The following is a 26,253-nucleotide window of genomic DNA, read 5'->3' as shown; positions in this document are numbered from 1 at the left end:
CTGGAGACAGACTCCCTCAGGCTGAACTGCCCTTATTCTAGAACACATATACCACTTCTCTTGACTAAACAAGAAATACTGCCTTGTAAATAAATCATACTATTTGTCACGACACACATGGGAAATACTTACAGCTCTGACTCGCAGAAGGTGTGATATGACAGACTGCAGTTCATCGCTGTAGTGTTTTAGCTCAGTAAATCTCCTGGGAGCAGGAAACAGATAGTACATCATTAGCCATCATGAAAGCAAGCTTTCACAGCATGCACAATAGAGCCACAACCCTGCAGCCAGCAAGCAGAGCCTGGATTGTGTTGGAGTGGAATTAGCTAAAGACTCCTAAAGAAGTGACTGCTGAGTTTAATTTCCCTCAAGTGAACAAACATCCCAACACTTGCATGATGGCTGTTTTTTTAAATGCAAATGTTGAAGGTTCAGATCGAATTAAGAGATAAAATTTTATGAAATAAGAGTAGTTGGCTGAAGTTATTACATCACTGCTTTGTTGTTAGGGTTTTTTTAATGGGATTTATAAAAGCAAGGGTTAGTGAATAGGAAAGCTTCGAATAAAAACAAAGCCAAAATCTACTGAAGCATATTTCTCAATAAAAGCATGTTTACATTTCTGACCTGACAAAGATACTTTACTTTCAAGCTGCCTCTATCCAGTTTTGGGCACAGCTTTTCAGGGGTTGAAGGAAACATTCACAATTACATTTCCCCTAAGGCAAATCTGTACAGTAACTGTAACATATGACATCCTGTTGAGACTTGTACCTGCACAGGAGCCACGTATGGCTGAAGGCCATCAAATCACTACATCTCAACAAGGTATCAGACAGGCAAGCCATTGCAAGTGACTTGTGCATACTGCTGGCTTGCCACTTCTGGAGAAGAGGCATTTTATCAGCCAGCCCAGTTAGGCTTCAGAGGCAATTTAAGCTGATACCTTTAGCTCTTGCTAATAACAAAGGTGAATCGTTTGCCACAGCTTTGCTAGTGACAGCTAACCAATTAAACCACAGCAACAGCCTCTTGTGTACACATAAACCCTTCCTACTACACATAAGTCTAGCTCATGACCTACTTTGATACACAAAAACCTATTTTATTTCATCCAGATGGGAAGCCAGAAACAGCTCTACCTAAATTACTAAACAATGATCTGAAAATTGACACAGAAGAATGCAACTAAAATTAAGGAACAGGAGACCGAGATTAGCGCTCCAGGTTGATGTTCAAGAATTAAATAAAAAACTTCATCCCTCCTCCCACCACAGGCACACAGTCAGGCTTTGTATTTCAGAATAGCTTGTACCCAAGAGGTCTTACTGAAACTAGTTGGATCACTTGATTTGAGTGACCAAGTATGAAATTCCAGGGTTTTTCATTTAACACCTCTTCCTCCCCTGCCAGGAAGTCTTCCCATAAAATATTCCCATCCTTACATTCAGGAAGTAAAAGCTTTATTATGACTTCCAATATTTTTGATTTCCAAGAAGCATTTTTAATAGCATTATGACACACACAGGGTTAAAGTACATAAAAAGATTTAAAAGTTAGCAGAGAAGCTGTATGGGGAAAAAGAAATGCAGTCACTGATCTGCACAGTGGGATTTAGAGAGCAATCTTTTCAGTTTACACTTTATAAAATATGCACCAGGGCTGCATGTTAGACAGCTGCAGACACATACAGTGAAGATATTTGAAATAATTGAACTAAAAACAAAAGATTAAAAAGCATGCCTGCGGCCCAGGAAGACTCCCCTTTCCACTACAGAAATTTATAAGGTAAAGTTTCGTTTATCCTGTTTTGCCACAAGAAATCTTTTAGGAATGCTGTACTCCCTGAAGGCCAGTCAGGAACCTAGGACTTTCAGTATCCTAGCCTTCAGCAGTAATACATCTTCTCTCAGACCAATTCTTCCTCAATTAATAAAAATAAAAAAAAAATTAAAAATTACTACTTCAGAATCAAGCTGCCTTCTATTTTGTCTCATAAAAGCATAAACCAAAGTGCTGCTATTTTTTTCTCAATCTTCAGTGAAGGTTGAAAATTTTACAAATATAATTTTCAGGAAAAACTGGTTTTAAGAGACTGGTGGTGTTGCAGATCAAAAGTTTATTTCTCAACTATTTGCTCAAGTCCTACTCATTGCTCATGTAAGAAAAAAAAAGTTACATAATTATAAAGTAATTTCCAAGCAGGGCTCAGTGAGGCACAAAAAGGGATGTTTACTTTCCAGTGTAACCGAACATCAGAAGTGTAAAACAAGAGATAGTTTTGGCACTCAGTAACAGGCTTTTCACTGGGTTTTACTGGTTCTGCAACATTAGCAACAGTCTAGATACTTAAATAGAGCTATTAAATAGAACTTGAGACACAAATGAAGAACTGATTGGGTCACGTTGGTGTAGGAACACCAGCAGGTCTTTCAAAAATATCTTTTATGATACTGGCAAAGAAAAAAAAAACCCTTTAGAGTAGACAGCATATCAATGTAAGTTATTTACTTCACACATTTTACTCAGCAGTAATCCTCCTTGCATTAGGGCAGGCAGTGCCATTGTCCTCTTTTGTGAAGAGAGATACTACAAGAACAGAACTGTTCACTAAAAAACAAGCCACTTATCTGAACAACCAGACAAAAAAACCAGAGAGCTATTTAAAAAAAAAAATTAAAAGCCTGCCTTAGGAAAGGCTTTAGTATTTTCTAAAGAAATCTTCCACCAAATCTCAAAAGCTATGGTTTTGATTAGAGCTCAGAAAGAGAAAGAAACTATGAGTGCCATGAGGCCAAATCAGAGAGGTCTGCAATAGATACAAATTTACCTCTGAGTACCAGAATACCATTTAATTCCACCATTGAAACTACAAATTGCTTCCCACAGGAGAAGGTTTAGTTTCCAGTCCACCTTTGACCTCGAAGAGCAGCCTGGTTTCAGCTGCATGAAGCTCCTCATGTTGCCAAGCTGATGGGTGCAGCTCCATGGCAATCCCAACTGGGAGCTGCAGCTGCTCCTCACCTGAACCTCTCCTGGCCCAGGAGCCTGAAAGCCTACACTCCACACAGCAGTCAAGTCACACGTTCTGTTTCAGCAGGGTGAGCTTGCTGAACTACTTCACCAGCCAGCCACACAGCAGAGGGGCCAGGCATCACATTCCAGGCAGCTCAAGCACCAGTGTGCTGGGCAGAGCAAGGCACTGTGCCTCCTGTTAGAGCCACACACGCTACAGCAAAAGGCAAACAAACAACTTCTGCTCACGAGTTATTTATTAAACAGTTTGTATCCCCAAGTGCAATTTGGAACTTAGGTTGCTGGCAGAATACAACAGCAAACATGTCCCATCTCCCAAGTGCTGTGAAAGCTCTACCAAGGCACACACGCTCGAGGACTGTTTTTGTTACAAGCCCTTTCCTCATATTTTCCTTGTATTAACCCGTTTTCTACTTTTTAACAAGCTACTTCTCACAACAGCTTTGCTTTCTGAAACATTGTTACAATTGTTACAGGATAACAAGGATGCTCCTTAAACAGTCTTGCCCACCTGTGCCTACAGTCAGACTTCTGGAAGTTTACCTGCTGTGAGCAGGAAAAGATAACTCCTATTGGACACAGAGGAAGATGACTGAGGGTGAAGCATTCAAACAAGGGACCATTTTCACCTGCAGATACAGAGAATTGCTGTCTTCCAATCTCATTCATTAATGTTATCATTTATATTAAACCCTGGCTAAAAGCTTCCTGGCTGCCACAGAAGGCCCTAAAATCAAGCATAGTAAAAAAGGAGGGACTGGACCAATTCACAAGCTAAGTCTATGAAGAGGTGCAGAAAGGTATCCTTAACACAGCACCCACAGATTCTATGGCACAGATAACAGCCAGCAGTCAGGCACAGGGGCTCTCCCCAAGGAGCATCTCCTGGTGCCACTGCTGGACAGCAAGGGCACCCACAAGGGCACTTTGCACAGGTCTCCATGGCCTGTGGATGGCAAGCAACATCTCCTGGCCCTATCACTGCACCCTGATGCTTCTAAACCACTGCAGAAGTAGAAACTCCCGTTTTACCCTTCCCACATCACCAAGGGTGTGATGAACCTCTCACTATATACACTGACAATTCTGAGCAGTTTTTCCATCCAGCAGAATGTTCTAGTGCCTGTCCCAGAGCTCTGTAAACTGCAACAGAGCTGAGCTGACCTCTGGACTTCCAAAAGCATCTGTGAAAATTGGCAGCTTGGAAAGTACTGTGAACTGCAACACCAGGGTGTGTGCATCCAGAGCTATACACCAGCAGACTTTTGGAAAGACCTACTATCAATCTGTATTCTGTTCATGCTTGGAAAGATTTCTTGAAAACAAATATTAAGAGGTTCTTTTTCAGAGTCTGGTTTTGGGGTTTTTTTTGTCCCTTCATTTTAGTCTAGCTAAAATGAAATACTCATTTTACATAAAGTGATGGAATTTTTCTGAATGCTTCCTGCTTCTGGAGGCAGGATTTATCAAATATTTTCACACTACCTCTTTACTGGGCTCCTGTTAAGATTTGAAGTGCAGAAAGATAATTTTTCTTTTCTGAATTTATACTAAAGAGATAGAGTATTCTGTCACCTGAAGTTATAACTGAAAAAGGGAAAGGGAGGGAAGAAGGATGTGGAATCTTACTTGTCTGGGTTTTTCACTCTGAATGTTGCATTAAGAGCTTTTAATCTGGAATCTGCCTGAAAAAGGGGAAAAAAAGCTTTGTTAATTTAATGCAATTAAATTTCAGTGACAAAAAAATCTCAGCCTTCTGGCAGCACCATTAGAAAAACGTCCTGCCTTCATGGCATATTTAAGTCTTCAAACATTGAACAAGTTGACACCAGCTGCCCTGAATGTCAGATATTTTTATTAAAAAGTCAAAATCGACGCTATTTTTGTGAATATGATGTAAACAGTAACCACTAAAATAAAGCTGGTATAATCCAAGTCCCACAAAAATAGTCCCTTCTTAAAATGCTGCACAAATCATGGATTTAAGATACACAACCCCACATTCTTTTTAGATGAAGCAATTAGGTAACTTAAGACCATATGGACAAGCTATTTTATATTTCTCAAACCAAATAAAACCAGTGGTAGAGTGACCTCTATATGCTCTTTATTACCAGGAACAGTTCCCCAGTGAAATCAAAATCTTATATATGTTGTTCTCTTACTTTTTATGACTTGCTTTACAGAAAATATGTAATTTGTATATCAGAATAGAGCCCTTTTTAATGCAATGTTCTTCTCTATAGTAGAGCATATATAAATCGCTACAGAACAAAATTCAATACCTAATTAAAAAGGTAATTGACTGCTTTGACTGTTTTTGAGATGTCGGCTTACCGATTACTGCAACAGTAGTATTGAACAATTCTAAGGAGATGGAGGGGCTTTTTTCCAATTTATTGAATATTAAACTGCGCAATGAATATTTACTCCTAATAAGACACCAACACAGATGAGAGATCCCAGCCTCATCCCTGAGGTCCACATCACTACAACTCTTCATTCCTACAATGCATTTTACACACAGCTCACTCAGGGTTCATCTATACCAAAGAAAAATGAAAATTGTGGGTAAATGGATGGAGTTTACTTTTGATCAAAACATCCTTCTCTTCAGTAAAAGGAAGATAAATCAGCACACCTTGCAAGGTGTATAGATTTCCGATAGTGTACTCCTTTAGCTAACAGGCTGTGCCACAGCTGCAAGCAGTAAGTTGCTTCAGTAGTACTTCTTAGTGCTGGTATGTGACAAAAGAATATTTTGTGCCCTTACAGTTACAGAAAACTCAGAGCCTGAAGAGCTATTTTGAACTCGTCAGTGAAGGGAACACAGTGTCTTCCCTAAAGAAGAAGAGCCCATCCTTTTAGGTGCCTTCTAACAGTATCTACAGATAAGACAGGCACAGTCTGGGACTGTTTCACCTCCCACTACATTTGGGCTGAGCAGAAGATACCCCATACATAGCCTAGAGAAAAGGAGGCTCAGGGGAACCTTTCTGCTCTCCACAATTTCCTGAAAGGAGGTTGTAGTGAGGTGGAGGTTGGTCTCTTCTCCCACATAACAAGAAGCAGGACAAGAGGAACCTGCCTCAAGTTGCTTCAGGGGAAGTTCAGATTGGATACTAGGAAAAATTTCTTTACCAAAAGCATTTTCAGATACAGGATCAGGCTGCCCACAGAAGTGATGGAGTCACCATCTCTCGATGTGTTTAAAAGATAGGCTGATGTGGCACTCAGGGACATGGTTTAGTGGTGGACTGGTGGCAGAGTCAGGTTAACTGTAGCTGTTCTTCCAATGACCAAATACCAAAACAAAGTATAATCCACAAGCTGAAAGATAAGGGAACAAAACCTTCCAGACTAAGACTGACTGACACTGGGAGAAAGCAGGTTCATTGTCACCACTGTGTGTGACACTTCTCTAAGAATATCTTGCAAAGGGAAGACAAGGCATCATGGGGAAGCATGTCCCAGATAGCACAAGGAACACAAAACACTGCAGGAGCTCCAAGTCCCAGCCTTTATGCTTATTTAGAGCACTTCTTTCTGAGGCTTGTATAGTCTTGGATCTCTAATTACATACCCCAACAAATCAACACACAAGCCAGTTATGTTTTGGCTGTTCACTCACACTTGCAGGTACTCCTCACAACCTCTCACAGTACAAACATCACCTAGATACACTGACATGATCAGAGTCCTTCCCTCTGAGCAGCTATTTCCCAGAACCCTGTATTTATGTTGAAACAGCAGGCAACAAAGCCATTTGAGTCTGTTGGGGCAACAGGCACATAGAATAGCTTCCTACCCTACAGTTCCAGGGCAAGATTTTGTCTTTTGTCACACGTAGTGCTCTGAAGGAAGAGTTCAGTAGGTCCATGCAAGCACTGTCAGGCAGGCAGCACAATCCTGACAATGCTCAACCATCTTAGAAGCGTTATTTCCTTTTTGCCATTTGCAGCACAGTAACTCTCACACACCGCTTTTGAGCATTTACACCAGTTAGGCTTCTAGAGAAACATCTGTCCAGTCTTAAAATTGATTTAAGAGTGGCATGCACAAGCATTTTAGAGATGCACCACCCATCAAATGAGGTACAGCTGAGGAGTTTTCAGAGAGTTAACACCTACTATGATCCCATAATCATTTATGTAAACTGAAGAGAGATGAGAATTTTTTCTTTCCTACAGGAAGGGTTAAAATCCCAAGTGACAAATCCCTTAAATTAAAAATCCTTTAAAATATAAGTGCTGGGGTTGGGAGGGAGGAAAGGCATGATTTAATGATACAGCTGGCAGAATAAACAAAGTCTCCAACATCAACATTCAGCTATAGCATGCTACACTGCATTAATACCTAATTTAAGGTTTAGTTAGAGTTCAAACCCTCTCAGACAAAAAACACATCCTGCTTAAATGCAGCAGAGGAGCAGAAACATACACAAATGGTCTAATTTGAGTCTAAAACATGCACTGAATAGAGGTTTTCCTTCCAGTGTAGTGCTAAATATTGAGAGTTTATACTTCAGATGTAGAATAAAGGGAAGATTCTTTTTACCAGGCTTCTGAAAAAGTTATTTTTCTTTCCTAAGGAATCTGGAACTGTGAAAGGGAAAACATACACAATCAAATCTAGAGGGAAAACAAGACTTGCTAGTCTCTCATTTAATCCACAATGTGGTTTCAGGGAGGCAAATATTCTCAGCATTCTGCTATGAGTTTTCTTCCATAAACACACCACTGTGTGTTCTCCTGAACACACCCTGCCAGTACAAACTTTCTGAACTCCTATGAGTGTATGCAGCTTCAGAGCCTTACAATGTTTGCATTATGAACACCAGTAGTATGCAAACCCAACTGTGATGGAAGAGAATTATTGTCAACTTAAGTTATCAACAGTAAGTGTCAGTATCAAAGCCCCTTGGACACTGAGGATAAGAGCACCAGGGATTTTCTTTAGCTCTCACTATTTAGAATAATTCTTCATAATCCACTCAGTTTTCAGTTGTGATTTCATGAGAGCAGATCACATTACAATGAAACAAAAAGCTCAGTATTTGTCCCCATATAGTAATTCTCCCAGACACAGCCCAGCAATCTCTCAGCTTCTCAGATTCTTGACCTGTACAGACACAAGACCTCAGACCATTCATTCCTGCAAGTCTTCCACCAGTTTACCCAGCCATGAACTCGCTGATGTCAATGAGGATAGTATTACTCCAAGGCACATTCTGTTAAACAGTTAAGGGGCACCAAATCTGTCTGTCTTAGTCCCTTTCACCAACTGCTCTGTGCAAAGAAGTCCTACAATTCAGACCTCTTTGCTTACCTTTTTTTGACACCTTCCTCCTCTTACTAGACTAAATTTCACACCCATCTTTAAAAATGCTAAGCTAAACAGAAAACACAAAAACTCATTGCTGTGGCCTCAAGTTCATTACTTTTAAAACCTTATAAGGATTCCACATTACCAGCAGAAATACACAGGCATGTAATAAGCCTGCTAGAGAACTTAACTGCAGTCCTACCTATCACATGCCAAGAACATCACTGTTTTCTGCAATAACAAGTATTCACGAAGCAATGCTTTTAACTCCTTCTTACAGCAAACATCCTTTCATAAATAGCCTAAAAAATGCTTGCTGGAATATGTCTGTGTCATATCACAGCAATCATGAGACAAACAATTACAGTAATTACCTTCAGCTGAAATCCAGTCTCATTCACCATTTCTTTCCATCCACCTTCCTAAATATACAGGAGAAGAATGTTCAGTTATAGTGATTTAAGAATCAGCAAGTCCCTATGAGAGCCTATATCAAAGGAGCTTCTCCAGCATGTCTGGCTTCTGCCTCAGCTACCCTCCCCATGTCTTTTCAAGCTGCTGGGTTAAGAATAACCAATCATTACATTGTGTGTACATATTAATCTCTCCCCCAAAAATCCTCTTCTCAATTACCTCAATCTATCAGCTGGGAGCAGGAGACACACTGCCTTGTCTAAAGAAGAGTAGCTAACAGATTTTGCCTCTGAGATGACCAGCATCTCTAAGGGCCTTTGCATCTCAAGGCAGAGAGCAGAGACCATCCAGGTGACAACAGTTTGCAGGGCACATGCCATTACCTAGCTCAGGTGTACTGCTGATTTTCCACTGTTTTCAGCTCCTATACATTGGTCCACCCACATACTGTACCATGGTAACATAGCTGTTCACTCCAGTATTTGGGAATCTCTCATCAAAACACAGAAAAGAACTATACAACATCTCCTAAAGTTGAAAGCTGCAGAATGCAATGCTTAAGCTAACAATTGGACCTCGACTTCTGTGACAATGTATTGTAGCAGTTTTGGACACACGACACAGGAATGGATGATCCAAACCACAAGCCTAAAGAAACCATGGATATCCAAAGAGTGAGCTGGAAGCCAGTGCTGTCCCTGCAGTGAGCAGTATAGCATGGTATGTAGTTCAGCTTTAGTCCTATGGAAGAGCTCCCAACCAACATGCATTAAGTTCCCAATAGGCTGCTCCAAAGAAGTGGAAATTCTCTCTTAGGAGCCTTACAACTTGACTAGAAAAAAGTCATAAGGTAGATTAGAAGGGCAACTGTACAACTGCAGACTGCTCTCAAGAAGCCTTTAGCTGGACAAGCCTTTTCCACCTCAAGTTTATTCACGTTGTCTATCTTTCTTCCTGACACAGAACAAGTTATGGTCAATAGAAAAGATCAAAAGGACATTATCTTAATTAAATAATCACTAAATAATGTATTTAGAAATAACTTTACTATACCTGCATTAAAAATGCATAAAAGATTTTGTCTTGGCAAAGAACAGGATGTGAAGCCACACGTAACAAGAAGTTTTCCAGACCAATTCTTCTTCTTTCCACAAAATCTGGATCCATATTATCTGCTGATAGCTTATGCCAAACAAAGTCAGCCTAGTTAAACAGAAGAGTGTCAACAGTAAATTAAAAAACAAACAAAACAAAGCAAGCCACAGCTTCGGTTTCCTTACCCTTTTTTCTGGCAAAGGTGGAACAACAATATGTGGGTAGGTAACTGACAAATAATTCCTCAACAACTCAAATTCACTGTAACGTCGCCACAGGGACTCCACTGGGGCACATTGTCCCTCACTCTGGGACTCGACAGCTCTGAAAGATAAAGCAGCAAATTTGAACAATAGTGAGCCATCACCTACTCCCTCAAAAACCATCAGTGCAACTAAACCAAAGGCCCCAAGTATAGTAGTGATTATTGCATGACTTGCCCATAATCTAAAGCAACCATAATTTCATGTCTACATACTAATTTAAAAATATTTATGATTTCTGCCCGATAGCATTTGAATTTGCTAGGAACACAGGAAAAGTCAATGCACTTACATATCAAAAACAAACAGGTCACAATCAAGTAAAGAGACTATGTGGCTTAGTCCACACCCTTACAGAAATAGCCCTATGTCTCTTGGAACAGTGTTAGGTTCAAAGTTAGTAAAATTTCCTGTGTACCTGAAGGATACAGAATATTATAAGAAGAAATTCACTATTCAGTGGGAAAGCCTCAACTTCAGAGGACAAATATGATCTTGTATACAACAGCTGACACAGTTAAAAATGCAACTTCAAAAATATTAAGATATTTTAAAGGATATTTTTAGAAAAAGAGCAAATTTCAAAGTGCTTCCAATTTTCTTTTTTTGTTCAAAGTGACATGTTTTTATATTTATGGACTAAAAATGTAGCAAACTACCTAGAGTAAGCAGGTACAAAATTTATGTGTCTGAAAAATTTGCTGAAGACTTAAAACCAACATGACCTAGCAAGGTAATAAAGGGGTTTATGTTACTATAAAAGGAGAAATCGTTGAATACAGGATTGGAAAGTAATACAAATACTTGATGAGAAGAATCATTTTTCATACAAGATATTCAAAGCAATAGAAATACTTTGCAATATCATAAAACAAGTGTTGGGTAGCAACACTTCCAGCAGTTAGCATATGCCAGAATAAACACGGAGAGAGAATTCACACGAGGGACTTAACTGAAAACAGTGGTGATGTCTGCATCTACTTTATTCTTCATTTAAGTGACTAATCAGCACACAAAGCACTGGCATAAACCTATAAGGAACAGTACTGACTGCTGAGTTTGGAAGGGACCTCTGCAGGTCTGTGATCCAGCTCCTTGCTCAAAGCAGAATGTTCTGAGTCATGTTCACGTGGGTTTTGAGTAACTCCAAGGACTGAGACTCTACCACTGCATTGAGCAACCCACTCCCATGTTTGACAAACCTCACAATAAAGAGGTTTTCTTACTTTTACCTGGAATTTCCCATGTTTGAATTTGTGGGCACCGCCTTTTGCCCACTCTTGGCATCACAGGAGTCTGACTCCATCTTCTTTACCTCCCCACCAAGTACTGATCCACAACTGCTAAAACAGCTGTCTCTTGCACAGGCTGAACAATTCCATCTCTTTCAACCTCTCCCTGCAGGTCAGACAATCCAAGCCCATAATCATCATCACAGCCCTTCACTGGACTTGATTCAGTAAGTCCACATCCTTCTGGTGCTGGAGAACTCAGAACTGAGAACAATAAATTATGAACTACAAGTAGTTACTCATATAGTATTTAGTAGAAGAGAATGCTACATCATTTTTTTCCAGCAAAAGTCAGGCTTTACAGTTCTTGAATTCATAAGAATTTTGTGAAGTTTTAAAACATTAAGAAGCACACAAATTATTGATAATTTTTTAAGCTATTTTTAACCTACAAGGTCAGATTTCTAATGACCTTACTGAAAAACAAACAATTCCATTCCAATTATTTGCCCCAATTATTTGATACATTTAAATAAAATACAAGGTGCCCCTATTTGTGAGCCCTCATTAGAGAGAAACAGTCTTGCTATATACTTTGGTTTAGTTACATCTTAAGGTGGAATAAGGTCATACAGAAGAGCGCAAAAGATACTTTTTTAACGTAGTAATCTGCAAAAAGTTTTATGTATCTACCATGCCTTATTCATTCCAGGTGACTGAATTTGAAGGGGGAAAAAACGTTAACAAGTAAGAAAAAGGATAAATTTATAGCATTCAACACAAACTGCTGCAGATCAAAACTATTTGAGAGTGACTCAAGAGGAAGAGGTGAGTACACTAACGACAGCCACTATTCATACTGCCAGCATCCCACAGAATTCTTCCCCATTAGAGTATTTAAATTCAATGAAGCTGCACCTGCAAATACTGAATTCTGAAGAGGGTAAGCTCAGCCTAGCCTGGACTGATGGGCTGCGCAGCATTCCTCCCCACACTAACTGCTGCACCATTCAAATATTACAAGAACACTTCAGCTCAAAGCAGGTATCTAGTGATTGAACTATTCACGAGTAAGAGGTAAATTTGAATAGACAAGGAATTGAGCTACTGTGCCTCAAAAGATTAATTGTTTAGTCAAAAGCTGAAGGCACAAACATTGCCTTCCTGGAAGAAAAACTCCCAGCAGGGTTTGGTAAACAATCTGGCCATTCAAGATACTCACATAAAAGTACTTCAGAATTACAGATCCTTTTTATCTTCAGCTTCAGTAGCCTACCAACCAGCTGCACTGACTTACACCATGGGATTCAAGACTTCCACATGGGTTATTGTCAACCCTTAAGAAAGACTGCTACCATCAACACATGATAGTATTATGGAGATCTTGCCTGAGAACAGACTGCCCAAGCAAGCATAAATAGGGAGATAAGAAAAACACGGGTCAGGACTGCCCTGAGAGTCCAGGCACATGCCAGGAGGACACATCTGTGCTGCAGATACAGATGCTATTGTGCCAGCCTTCTGACAGGAGAATGGTCCATCTCTATAAGCATCTAAATCATGCTTATAATGCTCCATAATTGTTTTGCAAAGTTAATTAGAAAGTAGGAGCAGCAAAGGCCAGGCTGAGCCCTAACTGGGGGGAGGGGGGGGGGGGGAAGAAAAGAAAAACCCTTTCTGAACATGCCTGCTTATCAGCTTTGTATTTGCTACAATTAATCAGAACCCATCAGTTATTTGAAAAAAAACATAGTAGTAAGATCTCAGTCCACACACATTAAGTAGAAAACTAAATAGTAATCAAAAATTTTAAAAGGTTATTTGGGAGCATAACACTTCAGCAGAAAAGGACCACAGCTTTATAGAGAAGCCTAGTCCTACATCAGCACAAACAACTACCTCGTTCTTGAAGTTTTATGCCCACACAGGGCCTCAAGAACTCCAGGAGGAAGGAAGTAGACTGCCAGACCAGTTCATACCACTCACTGCATCTACCCTGCCCACACTGAAGACACTAAGGAAGTTTACTACAGCTAAAGCCTACTGTCAATTTATTCTGACAAAGCAGATCTGTGGACAACAACTAGGCTTCCCCCACTCTCAGTTAATCAAGCTTTACAACCCTTGTGAGGGACACAAAAACCTCACACTATACCCTGAAGAAAAAGATTAAATTACTACTAGGGAATCTTGAAGGTCAAACCTGCCTGTGTAGTTAATTCTTTCCTAACTAGACAGCATCTGATACAACCACCTCACCATAGTGTGCATGAAGCAGTCTGACATTATTCTCATCTCAGATCATACTTGTTTCCTTTATTCTAACATGCATTTACTCTCAGTGTCTCAGGAGTGCACACACTGCCTTTTACAGCTGCTTTTATCTACATCGGGAGAGCACCTATATAGCACCTAACAAAGAAGCCATGCTTCTTTAATAATTGATTTGAATACATTTAAGACATTCTGAAATTATTAGTATCAGTTGCACCCGCCCAGTCTTACACCCAGCTTAGAGTAATCCCCCAGGCTGTGCTCTCTAGAGTATACAATGCTGCAGAGTTGGGTAAAGGAGGGCACCAGCAAAGTTCTTGCAAAGCTGTGGTGGGCAAGCACTGCACAGCCCTCAGTTAGGAGCCTGTGTCAGCACCATGGCCTTTTAAATGAGGCAATAAGAGCTCAAAACTGCATGGATGGATTTAGGACAGGTAACCAAGATGAGAGAAGTTTTCTTTAATCACACCAAAAATGTCTCTGCCTGGTTACATAAGAGGTCATAAAATATCACCAATTACAAGAGCATTTCCTCCCCAGGAACACCATTTCAGAAAGGAAGTAGAAATCCACAAAGGTACTCATTACACTTAATACCTCCACTACCATCTAATTTTTTTAGACCATGTTATGAACTTCCCCATTAAATGCAAGTATCGCAGACCAGTTTCAATTAAGATTATAATCACTTGTTGACATTCAGTCAAACTTCTCAATTTGTTTTGGTTCTAAAAACACAATATAATACTTGTTCAGTCTTCAGGCAGGAAAAACATATGTTTTCCCTTTAAGGACACTTTTAACAATGCAAATTATTCATCAAATGAACCAACCTGCCCAAAAAAATTTAAAAAGACAAAATTGAAACCTTCAGCTTTTACATTTATAACTGATGTTATCATAACCAATTCAAAGATTACATTACTCTATGTCACATTTATTTGCCTTAATTCAAAGTGTCAATGTGAAAACTTCAACCTCTTCTCACTTCCCATTTAAAACTAATTATCTTAAATGAGCCATTAAATAATTCTGAATGCAATAAAGACAAATGGCTGTGAAGTATTAAATCAGACAAGAAGGAAATACACAGGTTTATTTCCTTGTAAAAGCAATCATCTCTTCAATGGCAGAAGCAGTAACTCCTCTTTCAACCTTTGACCTTCCAGTGTAAGAGAAGTGACACTTCCACTCCCTGTAGTGGGCAAGGTTCACTCCCTGTGCAGAGGAACACCATTTTAGAGGGATGGGCAACTTTTCCAACAGCTATTTAGAAATAGCTGTATTTAGGCCTCTCAGACAGCTGATGTTTAATAATTGCTCTTCTACCTGGCAAGATGTATGACAAGGAAGCATTTCTCTTGCCAGAAGGTTTTCCACAGCCGGGTGATTCTTTGGTTTCTTTATACTGTCACCCAGTTTACTGTATTTAACTAAAACATACATTTGTCAGAAAGATGAATGATTCATAGTTTCTATCAAGTAAAAATCATCAGAAAACTAAGTTCTCAAATCCTCTGTCTTCTTTCAGCTTCCAACTCTCCCCTGTTTAAAGCTTGTGCTGAATTTAGACTTTTTCCCTCACATCTCCTTTGCGGTACTTTGGACAAGTCTTCCTGACTCCCATTGGCCAAAATCTGCTCTTTACTGTTCTATCAGAAGACAACATTTGCCCTTTGTGGGCATTCATCCTGTGCCTCTTCTCAGGAAACCCATGCCTAGGCTTTTCACCTAGCCCAGTGTGAAAAAAGAAACTTTGAGAAGGGTACTAAACAAAATACAACAAAGGAAAAACTCCTGAAATCCCACAATGCAGCACTGCTGTCACTGAACTGTGGCCTGGCCAGCTACTGATTTCCAAGTCCATTTCTCTCACAAAAACTTTCTTTAGAAGTTCTCACACTTTAGATGGGCATTCTGAGGTTGTAACAGAGGAGCAGGTAACACTCATATCACAATTTAACTAGTGGAAAACTTTCCAAAGATTGTAACCAGAAATAAAACTAGTAACTTCCCAGCCATACTGTGGGAGTAAAAAGGAAATAAAATGAGCCCCCTTGTCAAATTAGTGCAAGAGAAAGCAAAGACTAGTAGGACTGGAAACCAGGGATCCTGCTATTAAGTGGTCAGATAGCAGGCTGCACAAACTTGCGCTACTTTTTCCTAAAGCCATATTTAAAACAGAACAAAAAAAAAAAACCATGCTAGTCATCATATTGTTTGATTGGGAAGGCCAGGATAGAAATCTTAGAGCCAGCAGGGATGAAAGGAAAGTGAACAAAATGGAAGTGTCCTACTACTAGAGAAGAAATTGTTTAGTTTAAAGGAGACCAGGAGAAAAAGGCATTCCCTGTATGTCCTATAAATAAAAGTGCAATACAACAGAGCACTTTAGAGGTGCTCTGCATTCTGATTAACTTTCAGATCTGTCATGAAAATAACAGGTACAAAGCCAGGAGTCAGACTCAGGGGTTTATTCTACCTGAGTTCTTTTAGTTTCCTGCAGACTCGGATGTAAGACACAGCTGCCTAAAATTCTAACAAGCAAGTCTGAATTTAAGTAAGATCCTGGATATTTGCTACTTCCCTTACAGAAAGCAAGTGATATGCTGAGCACATCTCAAGAAGGAATATTTAGCTACACATCTTAAGAATATGTACTTGCCTTAATGCCATTTCCCACAAATAGGTAGAAGTGACCTCTGTTCTCACAGGGAGAATATAAAAATTGATTTATTTTTAAATAACTGTATAGTTTAAGAGAAGCTGTGAAACAAACTGACATTATGACTAATTGAATGGAAATAGCTCATCATATAAAAATTGAATTAGGTAATGCAGAAAGGTCTAAAACAAGATGATGTTTTCAGGAACCACAACCCTTGGAATTTGTTGATGCTCCACAGTCTACAACAATGGAGTTTGTTTTGTCTCAAAGAAATATATCTACATCAAAGCATAATGCCACATTAATAAAAAATCAACAAAAAAATCACACAAAAACGTGAGAATGGTGATAAACAGTTTCATTTAAAAAGAAAAACTAAGTAACAACATCACTTGCATTTTGAAAACATTTTCACCAGCACCAGCGAAACTTATGAAACTTATGTGTTAAAGGTTTAAGCACTCAGCTGCTGTTCTATAACAAATTGTCGTAATTGTATCCATCTTGTGTCTCTAATTCACCCAGATAGAATTCCTCAATTCGAACTGAAATTAAATCCTAGATAGCAGTAATGGTGGAACCCCAGTTCACATAAACATAACGCAACTATTATTAAGTGGTCTTCCCTTTACATTACTATAAACAGTTTTATTCTTCAGCTACAAAATATCTTATTACCCAGACAAATTACTGTGAAGCCCACCTACAGCTACAGGCTCAGCAGGAAGCCCATTTAATAGCCACCAATTATATTTATGCAAGAAGTTCTGCCTTCTCAGCAAAAGGAATAGAGAACCTATTTTATTAGAGATGTGACAAACACACATTCTCAATCGCTCTGTGACAAACATGTAATTGGAATCGGTATTTGCTGACCACAGAGTAAAATAAATCCTAATGAAAGAACACAATCTGGCCAGCAAAGTACAGCTTTGCCACTATGAAAGAACAACTGGGAAAGACCAGTGGGAGCAACTCTAAAGTAATGCAAGGATGACTGGAAAAGGAGATGCAGTCAGCATGTTCTGGGGCTGCATAAATCTGCCCCCAGAGTACACTTCATATCACAGTTAGGCCCCAATGATTCCAATTTTCTTCTCTTTTCCTTCAGAAATATCATACAATAAAAACAACACTAGTTACATGAGAAGGCGTGGTCTTTAATGTCAATACACTGTAAAGGTATTTTTAAGCATCTAAGCAACTGTCAAAGAGCTACAATATTTGAAAAATGTATGTCTATTCTGGATTTTGTTCTTTAAATTTAACAAAAATATAGCAAACTTATCCCAGCAGGCCTGCAATCAGTGTGACTGGTGTATCCATCAGCTGAACAAGCTAAGAAGCCTTTTAGCTAGCAGAAAGAAGGCTTGTGTGACAGTATTACAAATTGAACTCTTCAGAGCCTTTGCAAAATGCAACTGCCTTGTTTCAGAAGGTTTTCTTTGATAATTCCAAAGGCAAGGCCCAAAGGTTAAAACTAGTAATATAAAGAAGAGCTAAACAAAACTCGTAACAAAGTCTAATTTTGAAATTCTTGTTTCAGCTGAGTAACATGATCCCACATAAAAGGAGTCATCTATTACTGTTTGGGACGTAAGGATAAGTTAGAAGATATTTTAAAATTTGCCACTACTCAATACTTGAAATTTTGTGCTTGTGGTACTGAGAATGTTTATCATACCAGTAGCATTCATCTTGGTAACACAAGAAGATTAAGAGCACTAAGTTCCCCAGTGAAAGTTCAAGAGAGTATGAAAAAAGGAAATGGTTAACTAACTCTAACACTTAAACCATCTACAAGGAGTATGTGGTAATCAAATCAAGCAAAACACTTCAAATATAAATTTTGACCACATGACATAAGTCATGAGACTTCTCTCTTTCCTGTCATCTGAAGCAAGCCTAACAGTTACTTTAGACTTCTCTCACATACAATCTAACAAATACGTATATAAACTTGTCCAACTTATGTCCAAGAAATAACCAAGCAGTTGCTGGCACCATTTTGATGCAACAACTCTCAAACACATTTTCCCACCTAGGTCCAAATGAAGAATTATAGTACACAGTTACACAAAAACAGCACTAGTCCTGAACTGGAGAGCAGCTGCCAAATTTTTGCAGCAAAAGATCCTCCAGAGTGGGTTGATAACCATGTAACAAAGCACAAAAGAGCTAAATCTTCTTATCAACTGTACCTGATTATTTTTTGGGGTGCAAGGAGGGAATATCTGTTTAGAATGGCACATCCACGTACACTTGAGACTGAGCTCTCATCACCCACCTAGTCTCAATGAGGTAAGCAGTGTATGTTTCTTGTATGTTCATGGCATTCCTCCCAGTCCGTTTTTCAGCTTCTGAAACCGTGATTTCCATTTTCTTTGCCAAACAGTCTTCCATCTTTTTAGAAGAGGAAAATAAAGATTCATGTAACATTAACCAAACAAGGCAAAGGCTACTAACCTTGCCTCCCCTTCTCCCACACCACATTTGTTCAAATAAGACAAGTCTCTGTGGAATAAAGGCTTTGACAGGGCTTTGCTTTATACCTATGTTCTGTATCACATTTGCAAGTGAAAACTGGAAACCTCCTTTACGGGGAAAACAGAAAAGTCAACAAACTGACAACTTCAGGTACCAAAAACCACCCTGAGCCAGAAGGATACAGAAACGAGAAATATTTTTCTTTATAGGTAACAAAGTAACCTTTAAAAAAAAAAAAAAAAAAACACGCTAACCCCAGTATTTTCTATCCAAACACTTCCCATCTACCAGTGAATTCCTCTTCAGGACACCCGGGACACATGTAGCCACCTCTCGCCTTTCACAGGAAACAGAATATATCCGGACAAAGATGTTTGTCTTTTAATCTCTCAGAGGAGGATCGTTATCTTTTACACACTGGCCGTCAGAAATCAGTAAGGGCCACACGCCCACCATGGAAAGGCAGAGCTGCACTGAGCAGGGAGGGGGAGTCACTTGTGAAATTAAGGGGGGAGGGGGAGACAAAAACATAACTGATAATAATAAACAATAATCTGACCTTAGGGACGAGGGCAGAGGGTGCACAAAGCTCTCTCACAGCGGCCAGGACAGGGCTGAGAAGAGAACCCCGCAGCTCAGAGGGTCACGCTGCACAGCTCTGCCCCGCGCTCCACCGAGCCGGGCTCGGCCCCAAGCAGCGAAGGAAGGGCTGGACCCACCTGTAGCCCCTTCCCGCCGCCGCGGGCAGCGCTGAGCCAGCGCCCGGCCCCCCGAGCCCCGCCACCGTCCCCGCCCGGCCCGGGCTGCGCGCTCAGGAAAGCCCGGTGCTCGCCCGGCGGAGCAGGCCGAGAGCCCGGGGAGGGGGACGCTGCCCCTCCGCCACCGCCCTCCGCACCCTCACCGCGGCCAAGGGCTGCTCCGGGGGCGGCAGGGCGCCCTCTTCGTCTTCCTCTTCTTCTTCCTCCTCTTCCTCCTCCTCTTCCTCCTCCTCCGGGCGGCTGCCGCTCGGCTCGGGCTCGGTGCTCTCCATGGGGCTCGGGGGCTCGGCCGCGGCGCTCCGCGCAGGCGCTGAGCCGGGCTCCGGGCGAGCCATGGCCGCTCCCGGCGCCGGGCCGGGCCGGGGTGTGTCCGCGGGGCTGCGGGCGGGGGCGAGGCCGGCCGGCACGGCCCTCACCGCCCCCACGGCCGCCCGTGCCCGCCGACAGGCTCGGTCCGGGGGCGCTGAGCGCGTCCTGCCCGCCCTGGTGCCCAGAAGGTGCCCCTGTGCACGGCCACCCCTCGCTGTGACCCTGCTCCGCCGGCCCACAGGCAGCCTTGAGCCTCCTGCCCCTGCCCGGGACAAAGCTTCCCCTGCCCCTCACCAGCACTCTTACAGCTGTAAATGTTTATTTCTAAAATTTGTTTGTTCCCCTCTTAGTTCTCAGGTCACCGAAGAGTTTCTCGTGCACACCTTTCCTGCTGGTTTTTTGGTTGGTTGGGGTTTTTTGACACCCTGCGTTGCTACAGCAAATAACACGCCTCAAACAAAAATTAAATTCCGTACTAATGGGAAATATTCCAGATACTTTCTCATCTTTCATCTATAGCAAGATTTGTCACTTTCCTTACCGAGTCTCTTTCAGCAACCATTAACTTTCCCACAGGATGTTTGTTACCATTAGGCAGCTCAGGGTTGTTTTTTTAAAGCCCACCAGCCTGTTATTTCCCCACTCACTCCTTTAGCAGGAGCGCTGTGTTCCTTTTGCCTCACCCTCCTGGCAGCCAGCCTTTTCCACCAGCTCCCCCCCAACTGAGGCTGGACATGCAGAGATGCTTTCTCCTGCTCATCATCTCTGGTGAGGAACACCCATGGATGTCCCATCCTGCCACTCTTCCTCAGGAGGGATTGGAGTAGGGAAAATCTGCCAAGTTCAGCTCTGGGGAGGCTTCTGACATTATTTAATGAAAGCCCCAGCCGTCCCATCTCTTCTCATTGAACAGGAAAAAACCTCCCTGTACATTTCTGTCCCTGTCTGTCTGTTTGGAGAGACATTCAGGAAGTCCGCCCTTCAGCCCCTACAGAACATCATACAGTGTAGATTTATACATATATATATATATATATATATTTATATATACATTTTCACTATTGGGTTTAGTCCCTCATGATCCCATGGTGCCTGCACAGTCCCTGTGGGACTGGCAAACTGAATGAAGAGGTTGTTCCTATTTATTCCCCATTCTCCAAATACCATTTTGGATGCTCAGGAACAGTGTCATTGTTCCCTGGTTTACATATCACATCAGCTCTTGGGATTTCCCATTCTTGCATCAGATTCACGTCCTTTGATTCAGGCTCTACATTCTTTATTATTCTTATGTAGCTTTTTTTCCTTTTCCTATTCTTTTCATACCCAGGTTAAAGGCCACTTAGGGGGATTGCAGAGTTGATATTATGGGTTTCTTTGCTTTGCTTTTTTCTCCTTTGTGTAGGAAATGGGGTTTTTGTAGTGTTGACCGGAGATGAATTTGCATACATTTTTCATCCAAAAATTAATCTTTTTCTTTCAACAACAATTAAAATAAATCTCAAAATCCCCTTTGAAGACCCCACGAATTAATATTTGGCGTCTGGTTTCTATTCTGTTGTCTTCAATGTTTATGCAACTTTTTCCTCAGATTGTTTGAACTGATACCTCAATCTATCCTTTCCCACCCCTCCACCACTGTAGCTGTATGGAGTTTCCCAAGCTTTTCCACAAAAGGCTTTCCTAAAACAAAAGTTTTTTACAAGTATGTGAACTGTGATTTGTCCTCTGAATAGGACTGATTTAAGATTTGTTTTCTAAACCCAAGGTCCAGTTCAGATGTAAAAGCACAATTGCCTGTTGTAAGACACAGTCTGTTTTTCATTAAGCTATGGTTTTCTTATGTTTACTCAAGATGTACATCAAGATACTTACCTTGTATCAATTACACTTGCATTTGCAGCATGTGCATACTAAAATTTTTCTGATCCCTATCAGTTATATAATGGAAATATTTATATGAAACGTATGCAGGACATCATACTTTGTACTAAATATTTTTATTATGGAAAAAAACATCATCAATAAAGTACAGTAATATATTGTAGGTCTTACATTCTATGATTTCAAAAGCTGTTTTCACTTTTGAATTTTCTTCATACACTAAAAGATGTGGAGAAGAGTTAAAACATTACATATATAGGATGAGGGTAGTGATAGAAGTGCCTAAATCACGATGACTGGGAGCCTGGGTAGCCCTCACGTACATTACTGCCTGGAGAGTTCAGAGGAGAGTGGGATGTCTTGAAAAAACCAATGTGCAATGGAGAGATCTTCCAGAAACACCAAAGTCCTCTTCCTGAGCCACGTTTCCCTACCTCAGCCTGCCAAGTGGGGTAACAATATTTTCTCACAGCACAATGCTGTTCCCAGGAGTCCTGTTCCAGGACTTGTCTACTTTGGTCAAAATAAGCTGTAGTGCTTCCCCCCTAACTAGGCACAACCACTCAAGCACCAGGGTCTCCCTGGATCCCCTCTTGTCAGGATGTGAGTCCAATCTCCTGCAGGTCAATCTAACCAAGACATTCTCCTGCTCTTCAGCATCTTCACTAGGAAACAGGTCCCTTGTTCTTCAACTTAAAGAAAGCAAACTCTACTCAACTTCCTACCTACAAGTCCCTTCTGTCTCTGAAGCTGCCCTGACTCCCATTACAGTCTCTGAAAAGCAGGGAACTGCATCTTTTCTATTCTGTAAATCTATTTCTTTTAATCCTACTGTTATACTGGACAAGCTGCTTTTTGATGGAAGAAAGCTATATTACCTTATAAACTGGTTTCCTGTTGTTTTTTGTTTTATGTGTTCTTATTGGATTTTTCAACCGCCTGTGTTGCACTAGCAAATAACACACCTCAAAAAAAAAAAAGCCATATTAATGAGAAATATTTCAGATATTTTCCCCTTTGTCACAGCATTTATCAGTATCTTCATTTCAAGTTCCTCATCTTTCAACTTCTTAGAAGTAATTAGATTTAAAAGATAATAAAACTACTAACAACAACCATCATGCTACTGAGAACCAGAATGAAAACACCTAAAGCAGTGGCTCTGCTTTGCATCTATCCTGCAACACCCTCAGCCTTTCAGTAACCTCAGGAAGAGAGAGTAAACCAGCCAATATTCCTGCTGACTGTATATCCTCTGCAGGATCTGGCTGTGCCAGTACTCCAAAGCAGGGAGGTTCAGGACAGAATGGATTCATGGAGCTGAGAACCCACCATCCACACCACACATATTTTAGTTGATAAATTTTAGGGTGCCTCTAGACCACTCCCAGGGACTGGCCACCCTTCACAACTTCCAGTTTAGCTGCTATTGAAAAAAAAACCCTGTGTGTGCCTGCCTTAAGACTGCCTTGTAACACAAGCCAAAGCAGGAAGGCCAGGAGTTTCTCTTCAAAAGCACATTCCTGATCCATGGTTCAGGCTCCTGGATCCTATCATAGTTTCACTACCAGTAATAATAATACAAAGATCATGAGGCAGGCTGTCAAACTGCTCCTATTTCCCTCTACAGACTAATTCCTCCAGAACTGAAGGTATTTGCTCTCCAGAGGCATCCGGCAGCCGAAGTGATGCCAGGTTGTGCTGTTGGTCTTCAAAGGCTGATCCCCACTGAAGAGCCTGGCATCTGTCTGTGTGTGATGTCCTTGGTGTGTGATGGATTCAGCAGAAAACAGTGCTAGCTTAGGATCTCTAAGAAAATACAGAAGAATTAATGTCAAGGAACTTCCAGTAAAATGCACAAGTAGCTGCTTCAGCATGGCAGAGCACAAGCAGAAAAGTAGGTGAGTTCAGGCTCCTCATAGACATATTTCTATCATCTGAATATCTGAGTGAAATGAGTACTAAGGTGTAGGAAAACCAGCACTTTGTTAATTTTCCTGAGAAAAAGTGGAAGAGATATGGGTGACTCTTGGGGTGGGGAAAATCATTCAATTTCACTCAGTCTGCAATTGGGGGCATTGGTTTCCATCCCTTTCAGCAACAGCATATCTCAGTCCACAAATAAAAACAAGAAAACCAAAACTAATCCACATTTTTGAAAGAATCTGTACAAACACATCAACAGTATGAATGAAAATATATTGAAAGTAGCTTCAAAAGCAGCTCAAAGTAAGCTATGAGAAAACTTCAAGGGAGGAAAGCCAGATGATGTGTGACAGAATTGAAGAGGAAAAAAAAAAACAAGCCACCTCAATAACGTTGTAAATGGTAGAGACTGATTAATATTGGTGCAGCTTGGGTCAAGGAAGCTGTTACACACAGTCTGTGAGAAGAGAACTTAGGCCAGTGCATCTGGACTATGCAAAGACTCCAATGAAGGTCAGGCATCACTTAGAAAATGCAATTACCCCGTGTGGCTACCAAAATGAGCATTAGCTGAGAGGCTGGAGCACAGGTAAGTTGGCAGGGCTAAGGAGAAGGGGCTGTGGCACAGCAGACAAGGCCACCTGTGCCCAAAGGAGGAATGGCTGTGTCCCTCAGGGTGCAGTGTTGGCTTTGATTGATTCCTCGTGCCATTGGATCTTCAAAGGTTTCCACAGCACTGCTGGGACCAGCTGTAGCAAGGGAACAGAAAATGTCAAAGGCCATCAGGGTATGTTTCCTTAGGTGTTAGCAGGGACCACAAGCCATAGCACCCCATCCAAGATCTCAAACATCCAAACCCTGTGAAACTGAGACAGTGCAAGGTAATGAGAACTTTCCCCAGAGACTGATGGGCACCCTCAGTGCCACCAGGCAATGACATTTGAATTTAGTCAACACTCCCAGGACTGGGGCCAGTGTCCTTGTGAATGCAGGGTGGAGACAGAGGCTGGATTGGATCCACACTGCAAGGTGCACATCTTTCTCAGGAAGCTGCTGCTGATGGCACAGTGAAACCAAGGTCATGCTTATAAGATGCAGAAGAGATGACATTTCTGATGTTTAATTAACTGCCAGGACAACTTGGGGGTAGTACAATATGAGCACACGACATAAAAACAAATCCATACTCGTGGATTTGTGCTCATTAGTAGAAGCTAAGTCCTGATCCTATCATCTAGGTTTTCTTTAGACTTGTCTTTTAATACTTCAAAGTATAAAACAAATTCTCCTAACAACAAAGACACTCACAGACCTCATCTGAACCTCAACATCCCTATTGATTTAAACAGATTAAAAAAGAGCAACGCAGATGCAATAGATATCAGTCCAGTCATGTAATGTGCAGGCAATCAAGAGGGCCAGAAGGATACATCCTGATTGCACAAGTAAACCTAACACCTCTTGTTGTAGTCAGTAATTTTAAGCCCTGCCAGGATCTCTGGGGTGTGGAAATCATGGAGGAGGTCCGGAGAAGCTCAGGAGCATTGGCCCTTACATTAGCACTGTCTGGGGCATGGTTACTTGGTTCCCTTCTCTCTCTCCCTTCACATTCCCTGCCACAAGAAGGTGATTTTCACCCCTGGGAACAATAGCAGGTTTGAGTCCCTGAGCCTGGCACAGGTCCACCATGAGGTTGCCCTGTGCAAGCGTATTTAGTGCCCGTGTTGGCAGCTTCAAATCTATTGCTCGATTGCTGAGCCTTGCCTCCCACAGTGGAAACCCAGGCTGTTTGAAACCCTCCTTTAAACATTTGCTGTATTGTTTCAGGTGTCCAAAGTTTTATTTTACTTCTCTAGTAAATATCTTCCAGCTCCTAAATGAGAACTTTGGGAAAACTGCTCCCACAATGCAACTTAAAAATCACCCTGCAGGGACCTTATGTTCCTCAGCTTAAATCCAGCCTTCAGTGTGTCTTGAGTTATGAGGCTGTCCAGACCACTAATAGAGGAGCAGGGGAATTTACACCGAAAGGAATAAACAAGCCAACAATAAAAATAATCATTTATCTCTTCTTCCTCCCCAGTGTCTTACTCAAAAGGTCACTGTGTTCTTTCATGGAAGCAAAGCTCTATAATGTGAATTTAGGCACTTTAGGCTAAACCCCAGAGTACTCACTTTTCCCCAAGTAACTTTGGTGGATTTTTCTTTTCCTTGGATAAGGTCTAAGAAATGACCAGGTTCTCCAGAGCAGAGTTGGCAGTCAGGTCAGTGGAGCACATGCTGAGGGGCTCCCCTGTTGACCTGGGGTGACTCATGGCATCGTGCCAGCCTCTCTTCCCTCCTCTTCTTCAGATGAGGTTTACTTGCAATAGCCTCAGCTCAGTGGACTAAAACTGCAGGTTGCAGGAGGGTACATCTAGCTCCCTCCAATCTTACACAAGGACTGATCAGGTAGTCAGGTTTCCCCTGCACAGAAAGCAGCTGGCAGTGCCCAGTGGCCAGTTTAGGAAAGCAAACCTCTGCCCATGTCATCATGGCAGCTAGTTTTGCCAAGCAGAAGGTCGAACACCACCTAAAAA

General features: G+C 41.3%; 1 protein-coding gene across 1 annotated transcript in view; it reads right to left on the bottom strand.

Annotated features, from left to right (window-relative positions):
- Positions 1-20,006, bottom strand: part of SNX4 (sorting nexin 4) — a 32,819-nt gene extending 12,813 nt beyond the window's left edge. The window contains exons 1-7 of the mRNA XM_084209615.1: positions 19,699-20,006; positions 18,598-18,713; positions 10,059-10,197; positions 9,832-9,981; positions 8,739-8,786; positions 4,669-4,724; positions 133-205 (exon numbers count right to left, since the gene is read on the bottom strand). Coding sequence (XP_084065741.1) covers positions 133-205; positions 4,669-4,724; positions 8,739-8,786; positions 9,832-9,981; positions 10,059-10,197; positions 18,598-18,713; positions 19,699-19,890 — 774 coding nt within the window. The 5' untranslated portion in view covers positions 19,891-20,006. The remainder of the gene's footprint in view (positions 1-132; positions 206-4,668; positions 4,725-8,738; positions 8,787-9,831; positions 9,982-10,058; positions 10,198-18,597; positions 18,714-19,698) is intronic.
- Positions 20,007-26,253: the final 6,247 nt, after the last annotated feature.

The sequence above is a fragment of the Fringilla coelebs genome (assembly GCF_963513975.1).
Source record: "Fringilla coelebs genome assembly, chromosome: 7".
In the NCBI taxonomy this organism is placed as follows: Eukaryota; Metazoa; Chordata; class Aves; order Passeriformes; family Fringillidae; genus Fringilla; species Fringilla coelebs.
This window is presented reverse-complemented; position numbering and strand designations above follow the sequence as displayed.